Source organism: Actinia tenebrosa, unplaced genomic scaffold (assembly GCF_029948245.1).
Source record: "Actinia tenebrosa isolate PJP-AT-01 unplaced genomic scaffold, QUT_ActTen_1.0 PGA_scaffold13__45_contigs__length_12533684, whole genome shotgun sequence".
Taxonomy (NCBI): domain Eukaryota; kingdom Metazoa; phylum Cnidaria; class Anthozoa; order Actiniaria; family Actiniidae; genus Actinia; species Actinia tenebrosa.
The window spans coordinates 6726196-6742487 of NW_028292573.1; the positions used below are offsets into that span (position 1 = coordinate 6726196).

At 37.2% G+C, this 16292-nt stretch overlaps 3 protein-coding genes and 1 pseudogene across 4 annotated transcripts in view; 3 read left to right on the forward strand and 1 right to left on the reverse strand.

Annotated features, from left to right (window-relative positions):
• The window catches only part of LOC116306911 (condensin-2 complex subunit H2), a 27060-nt gene extending 26598 nt beyond the window's left edge, over nt 1-462 (forward strand). For both annotated transcript variants that reach the window (XM_089028896.1, XM_089028897.1), the window contains exon 22: nt 1-462. This exon is cut by the window's left edge and continues 1652 nt beyond it. The gene's annotated coding sequence lies outside the window, so the exon portion shown is untranslated.
• An 847-nt stretch (nt 463-1309) lies between these two features.
• On the reverse strand, nt 1310-2626 carry LOC148911697 (uncharacterized). Its single transcript, XM_089028900.1, has 2 exons — nt 2387-2626; nt 1310-2264 (listed from the first exon to the last, which is right to left on the reverse strand). Exons 1-2 carry the CDS (start codon nt 2393-2395, stop codon nt 2028-2030), a joined length of 246 nt encoding a protein of 81 aa, XP_088885026.1. The 5' UTR covers nt 2396-2626; the 3' UTR covers nt 1310-2027.
• A 644-nt stretch (nt 2627-3270) lies between these two features.
• LOC148911698 (ARL14 effector protein-like) lies at nt 3271-4878 on the forward strand. The gene has a single exon (XM_089028898.1). It carries the CDS (start codon nt 3335-3337, stop codon nt 3884-3886), a length of 552 nt encoding a protein of 183 aa, XP_088885024.1. The 5' UTR covers nt 3271-3334; the 3' UTR covers nt 3887-4878.
• Nucleotides 4879-5749: 871 nt separating this feature from the next.
• Nucleotides 5750-14725, forward strand: LOC148911699 (apoptotic protease-activating factor 1-like; annotated as a pseudogene).
• Nucleotides 14726-16292: the final 1567 nt, after the last annotated feature.

The window sequence follows — 16292 nt, forward strand, 5'->3', positions numbered from 1 at the left end:
AGAAAATGATGAATGAATAAAGCAAACAATATAACCGTGAAACTTTAGTAATACTAAATAGTACAATTTCATGCAAATTCCATTATTTTCTATTTTTTAATTAGCACTATTTTGTACTATTTAGTAATTAGTGTTTCACGGATTAATTGTTTGCACTCTACTTCAGTTTTGAGTTCTCTGTTGCTCATGGTTAGCCACGATATTGTGTAGAATATTCATGTGTTCCATTGAAGGTCTGTGGAATTTCAAAGCATTTGTATTTTTGAAGCATTGCTTACTTTACTTGTTGGTATTTGTGAACAGAGCTAATAAGGCTAACTCTAAGTAAATGTGTCTAATCAAGGAAACAAAATCTTACTAATTGAAAAATGGTCAATTGGGTTTTAATTTTTAGTGTATTCTCATCTATTATCATGTATTTATATTCTCTCTTGTACAAATAAAAAGAAATAGTATTTTAAATGTCTTGTCTACTGGGCTCACACTTTAGTGTAGTTAAAAACATTGATTTTTATGTGTGAATCTGATTTTATTTAAATGATACTGAAGTTAAAAAAGGTGACTGAAGAAAGGGAAAAATAAAATATTAGTCTATATTATAAATTTATTAATTTTACGAGAATTCCCAGAAAAAAATATGGTAAATTAAAACAAAAAACCAAAACTTGCTTTTTAAAATTATGTAGAATAGCTTTTTTTTTTTTCTTAATGATTATTGGCAGTAAGTCATTTTGGTTCATGTGTTTGTTAAAGATACATTTTGATAATATTCAAATTATGCAAGATGAAATACCAACTTGTAAAAGTTTATCAATAATTCTATCCAAAGCTATTCAGGTAATAATAATAATAATAATAATAATTACAATTTATAAAGCGCTTATCCAGGGCTGCGCTAGGCACTGTGAAAGATGCAATACAAAATAATACAAAAATGATGATTACAATAATTAGAAAAATAATAAAGGTCACACATTAAAAGTTAATTTAAACAAATAAGTTTTCAAAGAAGTCTTGAATGATGACAAGCTCTCAGAGTTCCTAATTGAAGATGGAAGGGCATTCCAGAGTTCAGGTGCAGATACGGAGAAAGAACGGTAACCATAAGATTTCAGTTGGTACTTTTTGTGTTCAAGAAGAAAAGCAGAAGAAGAACGTAGGCGTCTTGTTGGAGTATAACGAGAAATCATATCAGAAATGTAGGATGGACCCAAGTCATAACTAGTCATAAGGTATAACTCAAAAACAAGAAAAATTAAACATGTTAAATGGAATTATTTTTATTTTTATTCCAGAAACAAAGGCAGAATTGAAGTCGAAATTTTTTTTATTGTATCAATTTTTTTTATTACAATTTCAATTTTGTTGTCGAAAAATTATCATCTGTATTTGCACGTTTCCCCCTGTATAAACCCCGAAGTTGAAATCAGTTAATTTAAACACAACAAACAATATTATTTCTATTTTCTAGCAGAAATAATATCTCAAAAGAAAAACTACTTAATAAATCTTGAGGTTTGAGAATCTTTTTAGCAAGGTTAGCTAACAAAGCAGTGTTGTTGTCCCAAAAATGCACTCGATTCTCTAATTACCTCTTTAAAAAAATCTCATCGGAGGGAAACAACATCAAAAAATTCGAATCTTTTATAGCCATAAATTATATGAGCTTGAAATCTCTAAATATTAACTCTGTGTTAGCTATAATTTTATACAATATCGTAATAGCAGTTTAGTTTTAATGAGAAATATTGCGAAAAGCTAAATATATTTTTCTTGAAGTTTCATATTCTACGTGGCAATTGGAATATTGTAACCGTAAAACGCTATAATGTTTTTTATAAATACTATTTTTTAGAGTCGTTATTAATTGTATTTTTTATATATTTTTTTGCAATTTTTGTAGGGAAATTATCAATGGAAGACTTTGCATTGTTTACTCACAGACAGTGAAAAGGTTTCTTTTAGGAGAAATCGAATGAGTTCAAAGTACGAAGGTTCATTTATGACGAACTTCATGAGTAACTCCATCAATCCGATTTGTGTTTCGGTTCTTTTCGAAACGGTGTAATAGCATATCCTCCGACTGTAGAAACTGCTGAACAAGTCGTCGATATAGCAGATCCCGCAATCCATCCAACTCCACCAGCAACAGTGGCAGCTTTATTATAAACGCCACCAGAAATTCGCCATAAGAGATTACCTTGAGGCTCTTCTATCTTCGCTTCGTTTTCATTAGCGTTTTTCTCCTCTTCAGATTCCATTTTCTAACCAAAAAGAACACGACTCAATAAAGAAATATCAATACTAGAAGCTAACTTAGAGTCCTTGAAGCTATAAATGAGCAGTTGTGTGAAGAAAAGCTCTTAAGATGCTAAGTATTACTTACCTCTTTCATTGTGTTTTCAATAAATATTTTTTTCCCGTGAAGGAAATTTAATTTCGGAAAGTTTTCTTCGTTCCTTGCAACCAGAGACACGAAGGATATATTCGAAGGTACAATTTTCAGTGTTACGTTTTCGTTTGATAACTACGTATTTGAATGTCGCGTAAACGATGATAAAATACTGCAAAAAGATGTCATAAATTGTTAACGAATCCTTCCTTGCAACCCAGGTAACCTGTATTCTAACCGGAAATGACCTGCTTTGTAATGCGACGGCCAAATAAAAAACTCTATTGTTTTAGCGAGTGATTTTGTTACAATTCGATATCATTTTACAGTATGCGTCTGGGAATTGTTTTAGATCGTGTGACTGTCACGAGAATTGGAACCCTGAGAAAACTAGAAAATAATTTTGTTTTAAAGAAGATATAAATAAATAAAACTAGTTATTGGGGAAAATGGAGGAAAAATAGAGTGAAAAGAAAAATGGGATGATTTTTTTCTTTTAATTTTTTAGTTGAATTTCATAAATTTTCCTTAACTTAATGAAATGTTCTGTAGTATCTAAAGGTTAAATCATTAAAAAATGAGGAATTGAATGAGTGAAAATAATGGGACTGCATTTTTGCATTTTTTTTCTGGGGGAGAGGGGTGTACTTGGGTTGGGATGGGAAATCGAAAGCGTTGATGAAAAAAAAATTCCCAAATTTTTTCCACAATTTTTTAATTTCATTTTTATAAAAATTAAATAGGATTTTAGAGGTGACGCAGGGATTGGAAAGGAAATTAAGAGAAAGATTGTCATTTGAATGAGAAAAAAAATGAGAAAAAAAGACGATTTTGAATGTAATGAGGAGCGCAAAGCACATTGGTCTTTATTCAATATGGCGGCTCAATCACGTTGTATCCTTTTGAAGCTTAGGAAAACTTAAATAATTCCTTAATATTACAATGGATCAAGAATCAAAAGAAGAAAAAGACTCGAGCACTTGTTCTAATGAGTATAAAGATGAAAATATCGATGGTAAAATGGCCGAGGAGAGCTCAAATTATTTATCAATTCAAGCAAGTGGTTGTACTGCAAGAAGGACATCTATAGGATCAGCTGAAGGAGACAAGACGGAAAAACTTCTTAAAATACTTCAATTCAGAAACCCTGGACCACAGTTGGCTAGTTTTGATCCTGATAAAAGCAGACGGGAACAAAGGAAAGTAAGACAGTTTGTGAGAACAACAGATAAACACCTTAACGATGACTTGAATCAGGTAAATTTGAATGGCAGGCGACCAAGAAACCCTCCCAAAAGACGAAATTATCACGATCGATCTGGTATTCGTTTATCGGATAATAAAGATGTGTGTGATTGTCAAGATCTTAACTGTCCTGGATGCCATTTTCCATGCGATTCGTGTGGGTCTGAGAAATGTGGCGTTGAATGTCGTTGCAGTAGAAGGTGGACGTATGAACCTTTAGTACAGATAGAAAATCCTTTTGTAACGTAAAAGGTTCAGGCTGTTTGAACTCAAAATAGCTCACGTATCCTAAAATATTTATCGAGCTTTAAATAATTAGATTATTATATTTAATATAGTAAAAACAGAAAAACCCAAAGTTTTTTTTATGGACATGACCTTGTAAAACTGATTGGGTTGTCTTTGTTCCTGAGACTAGATTGCCTCGGAACACGGCTAACTCGCAGATCGAACATTGAAACAACCTCTGGTTTGATCTATGTCAGGGCATGGCTAACGCACAGATTGAACACTGAAACAACCTCTGGGCTGATCTAAGTCAGGGCATAGCTAACTCAGATCGAACCCTGAAACAACCTCTGGGATGATCTAAGTCAGGGCATGGCTAACTCACAGATTGAACCCTGAAACAACCTCTGGGCTGATCTAAGTCAGGGCATGGCTAACTCACAGATTGAACCCTGAAACAACCTCTGGGCTAATCTAAGTCAGGGCATGGCTAACTCACAGATTGAACCCTGAAACAACCTCTGGGCTGATCTAAGTCAGGGTATGACTAACTCACAGATTGAACCCTAAAACAACCTCTGGGCTGATCAAAGTCAGGGTATGACTAATTCACAGATCGAACCCTGAAACAACCTCTGAGCTGATGTAAGTCAGGGCAAGGCAACATGTAACTCACAGACCTTCTTGTATAGTACAATTCAGAATTTATAGATACTCATGATGTTTTGAAAGTTGTCAAATTGAAAATGTTCAAAACTTGTACACATAAATTCTGAATTGTACTCGAGATTGTGCAATTTGCTATACTTATTGCTTTTTATTTTATATCCAAGGCTTGTATTTTTGTGCGATGAATGTTAAATTAATGTTAATTCAGCTGACGTAACTAATTTTTTACAATATGTATTGTACTTTTTAAAAAAGATATCTTATAATTTAAACAATTTGTTCAACCAGGTAAAAATGTTAAGTATTTGTGACAGAGTCCAATAAACAGTAGTTTTTTATTTTAATTTTCTCACGTTATTATGGGGAGTGTTAACAACCGATGTAATATGTAAGGTATATTTCAATTAAGAAGCAAAATTTTATAAAATCGTTTTTTTCTTTGTTCAAATGTTTTTTTGTTTTTGTAAAAAGATTTGTAACTTGTTGTTTAAAGCTTGAATTTTTGGAATGGTACCAGTGAAGTAAGGGCATTATGCAATGGCTCAAAAACGTCCAAACCATTTTCCAAGGTGTTAAAAGTCTCTTTTCTACCCCACTTCCTTTTCCATGTACTTTTTTGCTGCTGCTTCTCATTTTGCTTGCATAGGAGTTACATTTACAGACTGAGGCTGTAAGGCTGAGGGGCACAGTCTTTCTCTATCCGGACTGACTTTAGGATGGTAGTAAACTATATTCCCCATTACTTTTTATTTGCTTTGCAATTTGTTTTCTTGTTTAACAATCTGTTATCTCATGGGTGTGAGTGATGGCAAAAGCAGCCAGGATACTGGACCAAGATCAGAGAGAGCCAATACTGCCTGCTCTAACAGCCAATCAGAATGCATGATTTCACCATCAGTTATTCAACCTTTATTTCCCTATAGCCTGTTAACGAGGGCTCTCCGGGGAGCAGGCTATTTCCCTAAAACACAGCAACCCCAATCTCTATATTATTTTCATGTCAAAAAAAGGTACAATTTTTTAATTGAAAAAAAAACCTGGAGTCATTTGAGCTTATTAAATGAGGATGGGATTTGAAGTAAAAAGCTTAAAACAAGACATGACGTTTGTTTGGACGCAAAGGTACAGGATATGACGTCATGCCAGGAACTAAAGATACAGCGGATTGTCTAATGCGCATGCGGATGGGAGTTTCCCATTACAGCGGAAGTCAAAAGGAAGGCATATCTTTTTACAGTGAGCTATTTTTTACACCAAAAAAATCTGTTTGATTCTGCGATGAATACTCTTAAATAACGCACCTGAAAAATGCTAGAGAATCATAGATACCTTCTTATCAAATTTCGCGATGAAATCGCCACAGATCTCTTAGTAGATGATGTACTTGTTTGCCTGGAAAGCAAACATGTTTTGGACTCAGATGACAAAGAAGTCATAAGGAGCCAATTCACCTCTAAAAGACGGGCAGAAAAACTCCTTGATATCCTACCAACTAAGGGATACGAAGCATTTGCTGTGTTTTTCAAGGTACTAGGGGAAAAATATCCACATTTGGCTGAGCTCTTGAAAGATGGAGTTTCAGAAGAGGAGCTTGGTGGATGTGTTTTGGATTTTGTAGATTCCCCTGGACAACGTGAGTAATTTTAACGTGAAAACTTGTTCTAATGCAACTGGATTTACCTATCTATAAAACTATAAATGCTTATAACATAAAAAATTCTATCTAACTATGAAATCTAATTCATAAGTGCTTCGAATCGCTAAAATTTTAATTTAACTAGGTTCATGCACTTACAGGTCTTTAGGTGTTAATGAGATAACCAATGTTTTTGTGTTGATGGCTTTTAAGGTTTATTGACATTTTGTTATGCGTTCGTTATATCTATTGTACTATTACAATTCTGAATGAAATTTTGTTTATAAAAATACTAATGAATGTTTTTGTGATACAAACAGTATAATATATACATATATATGAGCTTAAACACATCCTGTAATTTGCGTTGTTAATATTTTAATTTTGTTGTTACATGTGGAATTGTAAAAAATAAAATAAAATCCACTTTATTAACGTCTCAATGTATTCAGCTCTTCAGAGCTAATTGGGGAGACAAATTAGAAACTGAAATAGATAAATATAAACATAATACTGTTAGGAAATCCCAACTGGCAAGGAGGTAAACCAGTTGGCTATTTACAAGCATATGGTCAAGAAACTGGATTTGAACTAATCAGGACAAATACAGTCTCAGCTAGTGGCCACAGCGGGACTCAAACCCTGCACCACGGGATTGCGAGACCAATGTTATGACCACTCGACCATGCTGCCTCCTTTTTGCACAATTGTGCAATTTTTCATTATAACAAATTTTGATGGGTGTCAATCAAGTGTTGAACTATGACATTGACGGAAAGTGCGAAGTTTTCGAGGGCATGTGACTACAGAATCTCACGGTCCAAGACTTTGATTGACATCCACAAAAACTTACTTTGTTGATTGTGGCAACAAATTCAGTGCATGGTATTGAGAAGCAATTTGAAAAGCTGATTACTATTCTGGGATCTTGCATTCTTTACTTTACTGTTGGTATTTGTTAACATTTAAACACGAATATGATAAATCAGTAGTTTTTTCATCTTTTCACGGTGTATAATTTACCTTTTATCATTACTGTTTCATTAGAAACACAGACGCAGCTCACACTAGTTTTTAGCTAGTTATCTCTTTAGTATTAGTGTGTATTTTATATTTGTACCAACATATAATGTATATATTCTGATACAACATTTCATTTGTTTTATATATTGCTTTAGTTATGAGAATGAGCAGCCTTCATCATGACATGCTAACGACCAACAGAGTAGAGATCGTAGAAGACCTTCTAGTTCACGATGTTTTGAATTCTCTGCAAAGTAAATTGGTCTTTGATACTGAAGACGTTGAACTGATAAAAGCAGCCAGAACTTCCAAGAGAAGGGCAGAGAAACTTCTAGATATTCTTCTTTCTAAGAGCGATGCAGCATTTTACCACTTTAAAGACTCTTTAGAAGAACCTTATCCACATCTTGCTGAACTTTTGGAGGGAGAAAGTTTGTTACCAAGAAAAGTTTCAGATGCTAGAGAAATACAAGAACAAGGTAAACCTATTATAACAAAGAAAATATCATTTATATTAAGTAAAAGTTCTGTTGAGGGCTGTGTTGAGATAAAACCAAACATCTGGGTTGCTTCTATTGCACATTATTTAATTGAATGGTGTCCTGTAAATTGAAGCTAGTAAGGCAAGTCAGGGGGCAAAGGTGGGGGGAGGGGGAGGGGGAGGCTCCAGAGGTAGGCCCACCAGTGTCAAACCATTTTATTTAGACCAAAACTGAAGCTAAACTGTCTTAACTGCAATGCAATCTCCCTATTAATAAAAGTTAATGAATGATTCATTTTTCAGTGGAAAATGTTTTGTTAGAAGGGGATGTACCGCAAAGACCAGATGTCTTCACCAACAGAGCACGTGAAGTTCACCGTGTTCGTACTGCATTACGATCTTTAAAGGATCGCGATGGATGGGTTATATTGCATGGTATGGCAGGGTGTGGTAAGACAGTGTTGGCCGCTGATGCATTAAGAAGCCCACAGATTTTAAACGAATGCTTCCCTGGGGGTGTGTTCTGGATCCGGATTGGTCAAATTGATCAGCCAAAACTTCTGATGAAAATGCAAAATCTTTGTACCCGACTTGATTCTGACCACGCCCGAGCACCTCCGAGAAACTTAGAAGAAGCTAAAGATCGGCTAAGAATTCTCTTTGCACACCAACACCCTCGGTCTTTACTCATCCTAGATGACTTATGGAGTGAATGTGACTTACGCTACTTCGACATCCGTGTACGTGTTCTTGTAACCACTCGTGATGCCTCGATATCTAACGTTATTAATGGCTTGAAAAGCAAAGTTAAAGTTAGCGAAGGATTCACTAACAAAGAGTCGCTTGAAATGTTGTCTCACTGGACTGGGTTACGCATGAATGAGTTGCCAAGAGAAGCAAATGAGATTGTTTCTTTGACGCATGGTTCTCCATTAGCTATTTCTATGATCGGTGCTTTATTGAAGGAACATTCAGAGAGATGGAGGTACTATCTTGGCCAACTAAGAAAGAAAAAATATAATAAACTTAAAACTAGCTTTTCCTATCAATACCCCACGCTCAGTGAAGCTTTATCCATTAGTATTAACAATCTAAAAACGGAATTACGAGAGCGTTATATGGATTTGGCAATGTTTGAGGATGATGCAAAAGTTCCGGCACAAGTTCTTTGTATTCTTTGGGATGAAGAGGTGAGTTAGTATTCACAATTGAGCCTGACTTGCATTCTCACCACTATGCCATCTGGCTTTCCTTCCTGTGTGCCAATCTAAGGTTTGATCCATGGACTTTACATCATGTGTGAGTAGAGTATTTCCGGTCCCTCCCTACTGTAATACTACTCCAATATAGGATGCCCTGTGGCTAGTAGGGGTGAGGGAGATGCTTAAAGTGCAAATGAACCCTTTGACAATACATTCAGTACTGGTTCTGCATAAAGTAAATAGTTGATTGGTATAAACCTTCATAACTTAGAAACGCATCACTCAAATCAAGAAATATTTTACCAATCAACTATTTACTTTATGCAGAATCAGTACTGAATGTATTGTAAAAGGGTTCATTTGCACTTTAAAATCCTTTGGGGGGTAAGCTGGGGTAGCCAGACATGAAACTCTTCTGACTGAAATACTTTTTTAATTCATGCCAAAGTTCGAAGAAGTAGAAGACATAATGGACGAATTAGTAAACAAATCGTTGGCCAGGAAAAGTGTCCAGTCTGGTGACATGACGGAAACGTGGTACAGCATACATAATTTACAGCTGACGTTCCTTAGAGAACAGAATACGAATCCAGAAAACCTACACAAGAAGTTAGTGGAGGGATATCGACTACTATATGGTAATAAACTAGTAGCTATACTTGTACTATCAGTATGGTAATGAACTAGTAGCTATACTTGTACTATCAGTCATTTCATGGTGATCAGTAAATCTTGCTATTTTTTTGTTATTTTGCAACAGTATTGATGATAATTAATGCATAAATACTAAATTTAGATTGTATGAACATTAGTTATGAGAATGATGATGATAATGGTGATGATGATGGTGATGATGGTGATGATGGTGATGATAATGGTGATGGTGATGCTAATGATGGTGGTGATGGTGATAAAGGTGATGATGGTGGATACAACGACTGGTGGTGTTGGTGATGATGATGATGATGATGTGTAGTGATGATGATAATGTATTCTCATCTTTCCTGTCTTCAGACAAATTGATGAGATGGAAGATGATGGTTACATTCACTGGAACCTTGTTCCACACATGGAAAAAGCAGGAATGAAGGAGGAGGCTTACCACCTTCTTGTTGATCTGTCCTGGGTTGTTGCAAAACTAAATGTTACTGGACCAGCTAATCTACTAAATGATTATCTCAGCGTAAAGAAATATAAGGTAGAGTTACGCTTACATCATCAACATCAGCATCAGCATCATTATCATTATCACCACGATCATTATCATTATGATCATCATTATCATCAGTACCAACACCATCGTCATTATCACTACCATCATCACCATCATCATCACCACCATCATCATCACCATCATCAGTACCATCATCATCACCACCATCATTGCCATCACCACCATCATCACCACCATCATCATCATCACCATCATCACCACCATCATCATCACCATCATCAGTACCATCATCATCATCATCATTATAATAATCATCACCATAATCATCACCATAATTATTATCATCATCATCACCATCATCATCAACATCATCAGTCATTATCACCATTATCATCATCGTCATCATCACCATGATAATAATCATTAACAATATCTTTTTCGTTTTATCTTCCAGGACTCAGACATTCTTGAAGGATTCTATCATTTCGTTAGCACCAATGCGCACTTGTTTGTAGAGAAGACTTTGCCAGATATCATTCAGTTGGGTCTACAAGAACCAGAAACATCACAAGTATATGTGCAGGCCAAAGAACAAGCAAGGAAACTATCTAGAAGCAATAAACTTTATCTGGACTGGTGGTGAGTGTTCATTAGACCATTACATTTTTCCCAGTTTGGTATTGAATTCCCCAGACTCCTACTAACTCACAGATTGAACCCTGAAACAACCTCTGGGCTGATCTAAGTCAGGGTATGGCTAACTCACAGATTGAAACCTGAAACTACCTCTGAGGTGATCTAAGTCAGGGAATGGATAACTAACAGATTGAACCCTGAAACAATCTCTGGGCTGATCTAAGTCAGGGCATGGCTAACTCACAGATTGAACCCTGAAACAACCTCTGGGGTGATCTAAGTCAAGGCACAGCTAACTCACAGATAGAACCATGAAACAACCTCTGGACTGATCTAAGTCAGGACATGGCTAACTCACAGATTGAACCCTGAAACAACCTCTGGGCTGATCTAAGTCAGGGCAAGGCTAACTCACAGATTGAACCCTGAAACAACCTCTGAGGTGATCTAAGTCAGGGCATGGTTAACTAACAGATTGAACCCTGAAACAATCTCTGGGCTGATCTAAGTCAGGGCATGGCTAACTCACAGATTGAACCCTGAAACAAACTGTGGGGTGATCTAAGTCAAGGCACAGCTAACTCACAGATAGAACCATGAAACAACCTCTGGACTGATATAAGTCAGGGCACGGCTAACTCACAAATTATTACCACCCTATATTCTCTAGCTAATGATATTCTTTTGTTTTTTCTTTCACCAGTAACAAGCAGGAAGATCCTTTGGATTCCAGTTTAATGATAACTGCCAAGGTTCACAGCGGTGCTGTCTATAAGTGCCAGTTCTCTAAAGATGCGCAGAAGGTTGTGTCCTGTGGCACAGATAATAAAGTCAAGGTGAGGAAAAATGGAAAATGGAGAAGAGGAAGAAGAGGAAAAATGGAAATTTCTGTCTTAATTTTCTTTTTGTTATTGCTGTTGCTGTTGCTGCTGCTGCTGCTGTTGCTGTCGTTGCTGCTGCTATTGTTGTTGTTGTTGTTGTTTTGTTGCTGTTCTTGCTGTTTTTGCTGTTGCTGTTGTTGACACTGCTACTGTTATGGTTGTTGCTGCTGCTGTTGTTTCTGCTGTTGTTGCCACTGCTACTGTTGTTGCTCTGCAGTGGGGGCTTTTGTCATTGTTGTAGCTTGTTATCCATCACCATTATTACCTTCCAGGTTTGGGAGAGTCAGTCAGGAAGAGAGTTACTGTCCATGAATAACCATCGTGATGTCGTTAACTGCTGTAGTTTCTCTCACGATAATACACGTATCATCACTTGTTCAGCCGATCAAACTGTACGGGTAAGAAAACACTCACTCACAGTGTGATTCCTTTTAGTTACTGCATCTTTTCATACCTTGTGCACCTTCAAAGACAGGGTTTGTGCTACTCCTTGAAATCCTTAAAAACTCCTTGAATTAAAAACATGTGATGGGGTCACGTGACCTGTTAGTGCATGTCGTCTATTGCTCTATACATGAGCCCCTGGCTTGGACAAAGGGCAATGACTCTCACATTATAAAAGTATTTCTCATCCCATATAGGTAACTGTCCAATTATTTTCTTAATTGGACAGGTCTTGTTGATATAGGATTAATTAGGCATCTATATAATTAATAGGTAATGGGATTTCATGCTCCCCAATCAAGAAATAATTAGACTTGAAAAATTAGATTGCCAAATTGGACTCGGCCTAGGACCTCATCCAATTTTGGAAGTCCTCGGAATTTTCCTCGCCCAATTATTTCTTGATTGGACAACATGGAGTCCTATTACATATACTAACATTTTAGCTTTGACTTTGTACCTTTTTTTTACTTTTTTCATGATATATAAATATCTTGAATACAGTTGTTAGTCTGTCTTCAGTTGAATGAAATTACTTCCTTTGCCAAAATGAAAAAAAAAAGCAGTCCTGGTTGAATGTTTCTTGAATTTTTTTTATTGAGAAGATGTTGGATCTTTAAAGCTCTATTTCATAAGCATTGTCATCATTGTTTTTTACAGATTTGGGACAGTTTGAATGGAGAAGAATTGCTTTGTTTCACTGGTCATCGGCAAGATGTGTTCTGCTGTGCTTTCTCTCCTTGTGATGGAAATGTCGTTTCTTGTTCAGCTGACAAAACTGTCAAGGTAAGAATGAAGTGAAAGGGTTTTGGTGGTGTTCATCAGTAATGGTAATGACAATGACTGAAGATGATGGTGGTATGGCTGATGATGATGATACATGATGATGATGATGAAGCGAAAGGATGTTGGTGGTGTTCATCAGTAATGGAAATGACTCAGTGGTGGAGGATGACTGAAGATGATGGTGGTATGACTGATGATGATGTTACATGATGATGCTGACGATGATGATAGTGATGTCCTTGGTGATGGTGATGATGGCGATGATGGTGATGATGATTATGATGATGATGGTGGTGATGGTGATGGTGGTGATGATGGTGATGATGATGATGATAGTGCATTTGACAGTGTTAAGCTTACATGACACTCACTTATCTGATTCATATAGATATGGGACAGTAAAAGTGGCACTGAGAGACTGACATTCACTGGACACACGGACATAGTCAGATGGTGTTGCTACTCTTCTGATGGAAGTAAAGTTGCTTCCTGCTCCGATGATACCAGTGTTAAGGTAAAAATCGCTTATTTGATAAGACACTGCCGAAACCCTTCTATATAAAACAAACCAGTAAATATCAATAAAAATAGAGAGCTTGAAAGACTATATAATAACTAGAGATGTATAATATGGATTATCAATCATTAATATTAGTGTTTATAATTAATCATTAATCATCGATTATTAAAGATTAGCTATTATATTAATAATTATACAGCTTGTCATTAATCCCATATAGGTAACTGTCCAATTATTTTCTTAATTGGACAGGTCTTGTTGATATGGGATTAATTAGGCGGCTATATAATTAATAGGTAATGGGATTTCATGCTCCCCAATCAAGAAATAATTAGACTCGAAAAATTCCTCTGACTGCCAAATTGGACTCGGCCTATGGCCTCATCCAATTTTGTCAGTCCTCGGAATTTTCCTCGTCCAATTATTTCTTAATTGGACAGCATGGAGTCCTATTACATATTCTTATTATTAAAGATTAGCTATTGTATTAATAATATATTATCATTACGATAATCTTATTAATCACTATTTTTACTACTTATTATTATTATTATCGATTAGTATATGTAATAGGACTCCATGCTGTCAATTAAGAATGATGGACGAGGAAAATTCCGAGGACTTCCAAATTGGATGAGGCCGTAGGCCGAGTTCAATTTTGGCAGTCAGAGGAATTTTTCGAGTCTCATTACCTATAATTATATAGGTGCCTAGCTAATTAATCCCACATCAACAAGACCTGTCCAATTAAGAAATAATTGGACAGTGACCTATATGGGATTAATGAGAAGCTGTATATTATTATTATTTTATTATTTTGTTATTAATTATGTAACTTTGAAAGCACAAAAATGCAGCCTAATATTAATAGTGTCACCAATTTGCTATTATCGAATATTTTTAGGTTTTTAACTCCAAGAATGGTGCACTTCTTATTTCACTTGAAAAACCATGTCAATTCTGTGTCGTTCTGTTCCTTCATGAGTGAGGACAAAAGTGTTGTAGCTGTTTCAAACAACTGTGTTAAAGTAAGCTTTTTTAATATAAGAATCATGTCAGAATGCAATTCCAAATAGCTTCTGATTTTTGTAATGTTTTATCTATCCATTCATTCGATCCCATCCAATCATCTGTCTGTCAATCTGTCTATTTATCTCATATCCTTCCCATCCATTCATTCATTTATTCATTTATACATTTTTTTCATTTTTTTCAGGTCTTAGATTGCAGCACTGGACAGGAAACCAAAATTTTCAATGCTTCATCAAACTGCTTGTCATTGGCCTTTCTCCTGACGAGACTGTTGTTGCTATGGGATTTTCTGGACACTACTGTACAGGTGATTGACATGGTAAAGTGTTTGGGGTTTGTAACTAGGGGGTTAATGCTTATCGAAGCCAGAAAATAACTCACAGATCAAACAACCTCTGGGCTGATCTAAGTCAGGGCATGGCTAACTCACAGATCCAATCCTGAACAATCTCTGTGCTGATCTAAGTCAGGGCATGGCTAACTCACAGATAGAACTCTGAAACAACCTCTGAACCCTGCGATCTAAGTCAGGGTATGGCTAACTCACGATTGAACCCTACAAGATGAAACAACCTAGGCTGATCTGCTAACCTCTGGGCTGATCTAAGAAGTCAGGGTATGGCTAACTAACAGATTGAACCCTGAAACAACTTGGGCTGATCTAAGTCAGGGTTTATGGCACAGATTGCATTGGAATTCAGCATTTTAGGGTTTGCTGAGGGAGGGAAACTGTCAGAACGGGATGAAAAAAACCCTGGAATCAAGGAAGAGAACCAACAAACTTTACTCACATGTGATGTATCTAGGCCCCGAGATCTGAGGTGATATGTGAGTAATTGTCCATTGTAAGTTGTTTTATGTTTTCGATCATTGTTTGGAGCTGTGGAATAAATTCGTACGGCAGTCTTTGGGTTGTTTATCGGGGACACACTGGGTGGGTACATCTGTGTATTGGGTTTTTCACGGATGCAACCAAAGCTGGTCACTGGTTCTGATGATGATGGAAGCATCAAAGTGGAGTTATTTTCATTCAAAAACTATTGTGGAGATAAAGGACGGATCTAGAAATGGAAAGCCGGGAGGGTGATCTGCCTATGCATGCATTCAACTGGGATCAGGCAGGCAGGAGCACCGCAGCACTCAGTAGCACCGGGAGCACCCCAGGCAGCAGGCCAGTGAAGGCGGAGGGAGATCGACAGATGGCAGGCCACGCGGAGGAGTAGGGCAGACCAAGCAGCAGCCCGAATTGCAGCGAGCAGTCAGCAGCACCGCAGCAGGCAGGGATGCGCCGATCGCGGAGCGACCACAGAGCGTGGCCACCACAGAGCGGAAAGCAAGCACCGGACAGGGGGAGTGCGGGCGAGCACGAAGGGAAGGAGGAGAACGCACCAGCAGGCACACAGCAGCAGCGAGCACCAGCAGGCAGGGAGTGCGGACACCGACGAGAAACCACCAGCCAAGAGCACGAGCAGGGCAGGAGCACCTACGCAGAGAGGAGCACCAACAGCAGGGGGCGGGAGGCGACCACCGGAGCAGGATGCAGCAAGCACCAGGCCAGGAGGGGGGAGCACCACGCAGTGCCGAGTAGGACAACCAGTGCATGAGGCACCCACCAGTCAGGATGTCATCAGCAGGAGGGGAGCACAACGATCAGTTATGCACCACCCAGCTGTAGTGATGGGGATCGACCCAGCCAGATGTAGGGATCGGGACCACCGGAATGCGAGTATCAGACCACATATTAGGGATGAGCAGCACCAAATCATCATCAATTATCACCATACACTATCGTCATACCCACTTTCTATTGAACTACATTTTCATTTTAGATGGACTTCTCCTTCATGTGCAATCCCCCTTCTTTTGATCACCATGCATAACGCACAAGCTATCTGTTACTCACTCAACCCTACTCATTGCTATCACTATCACTCCTACCATCA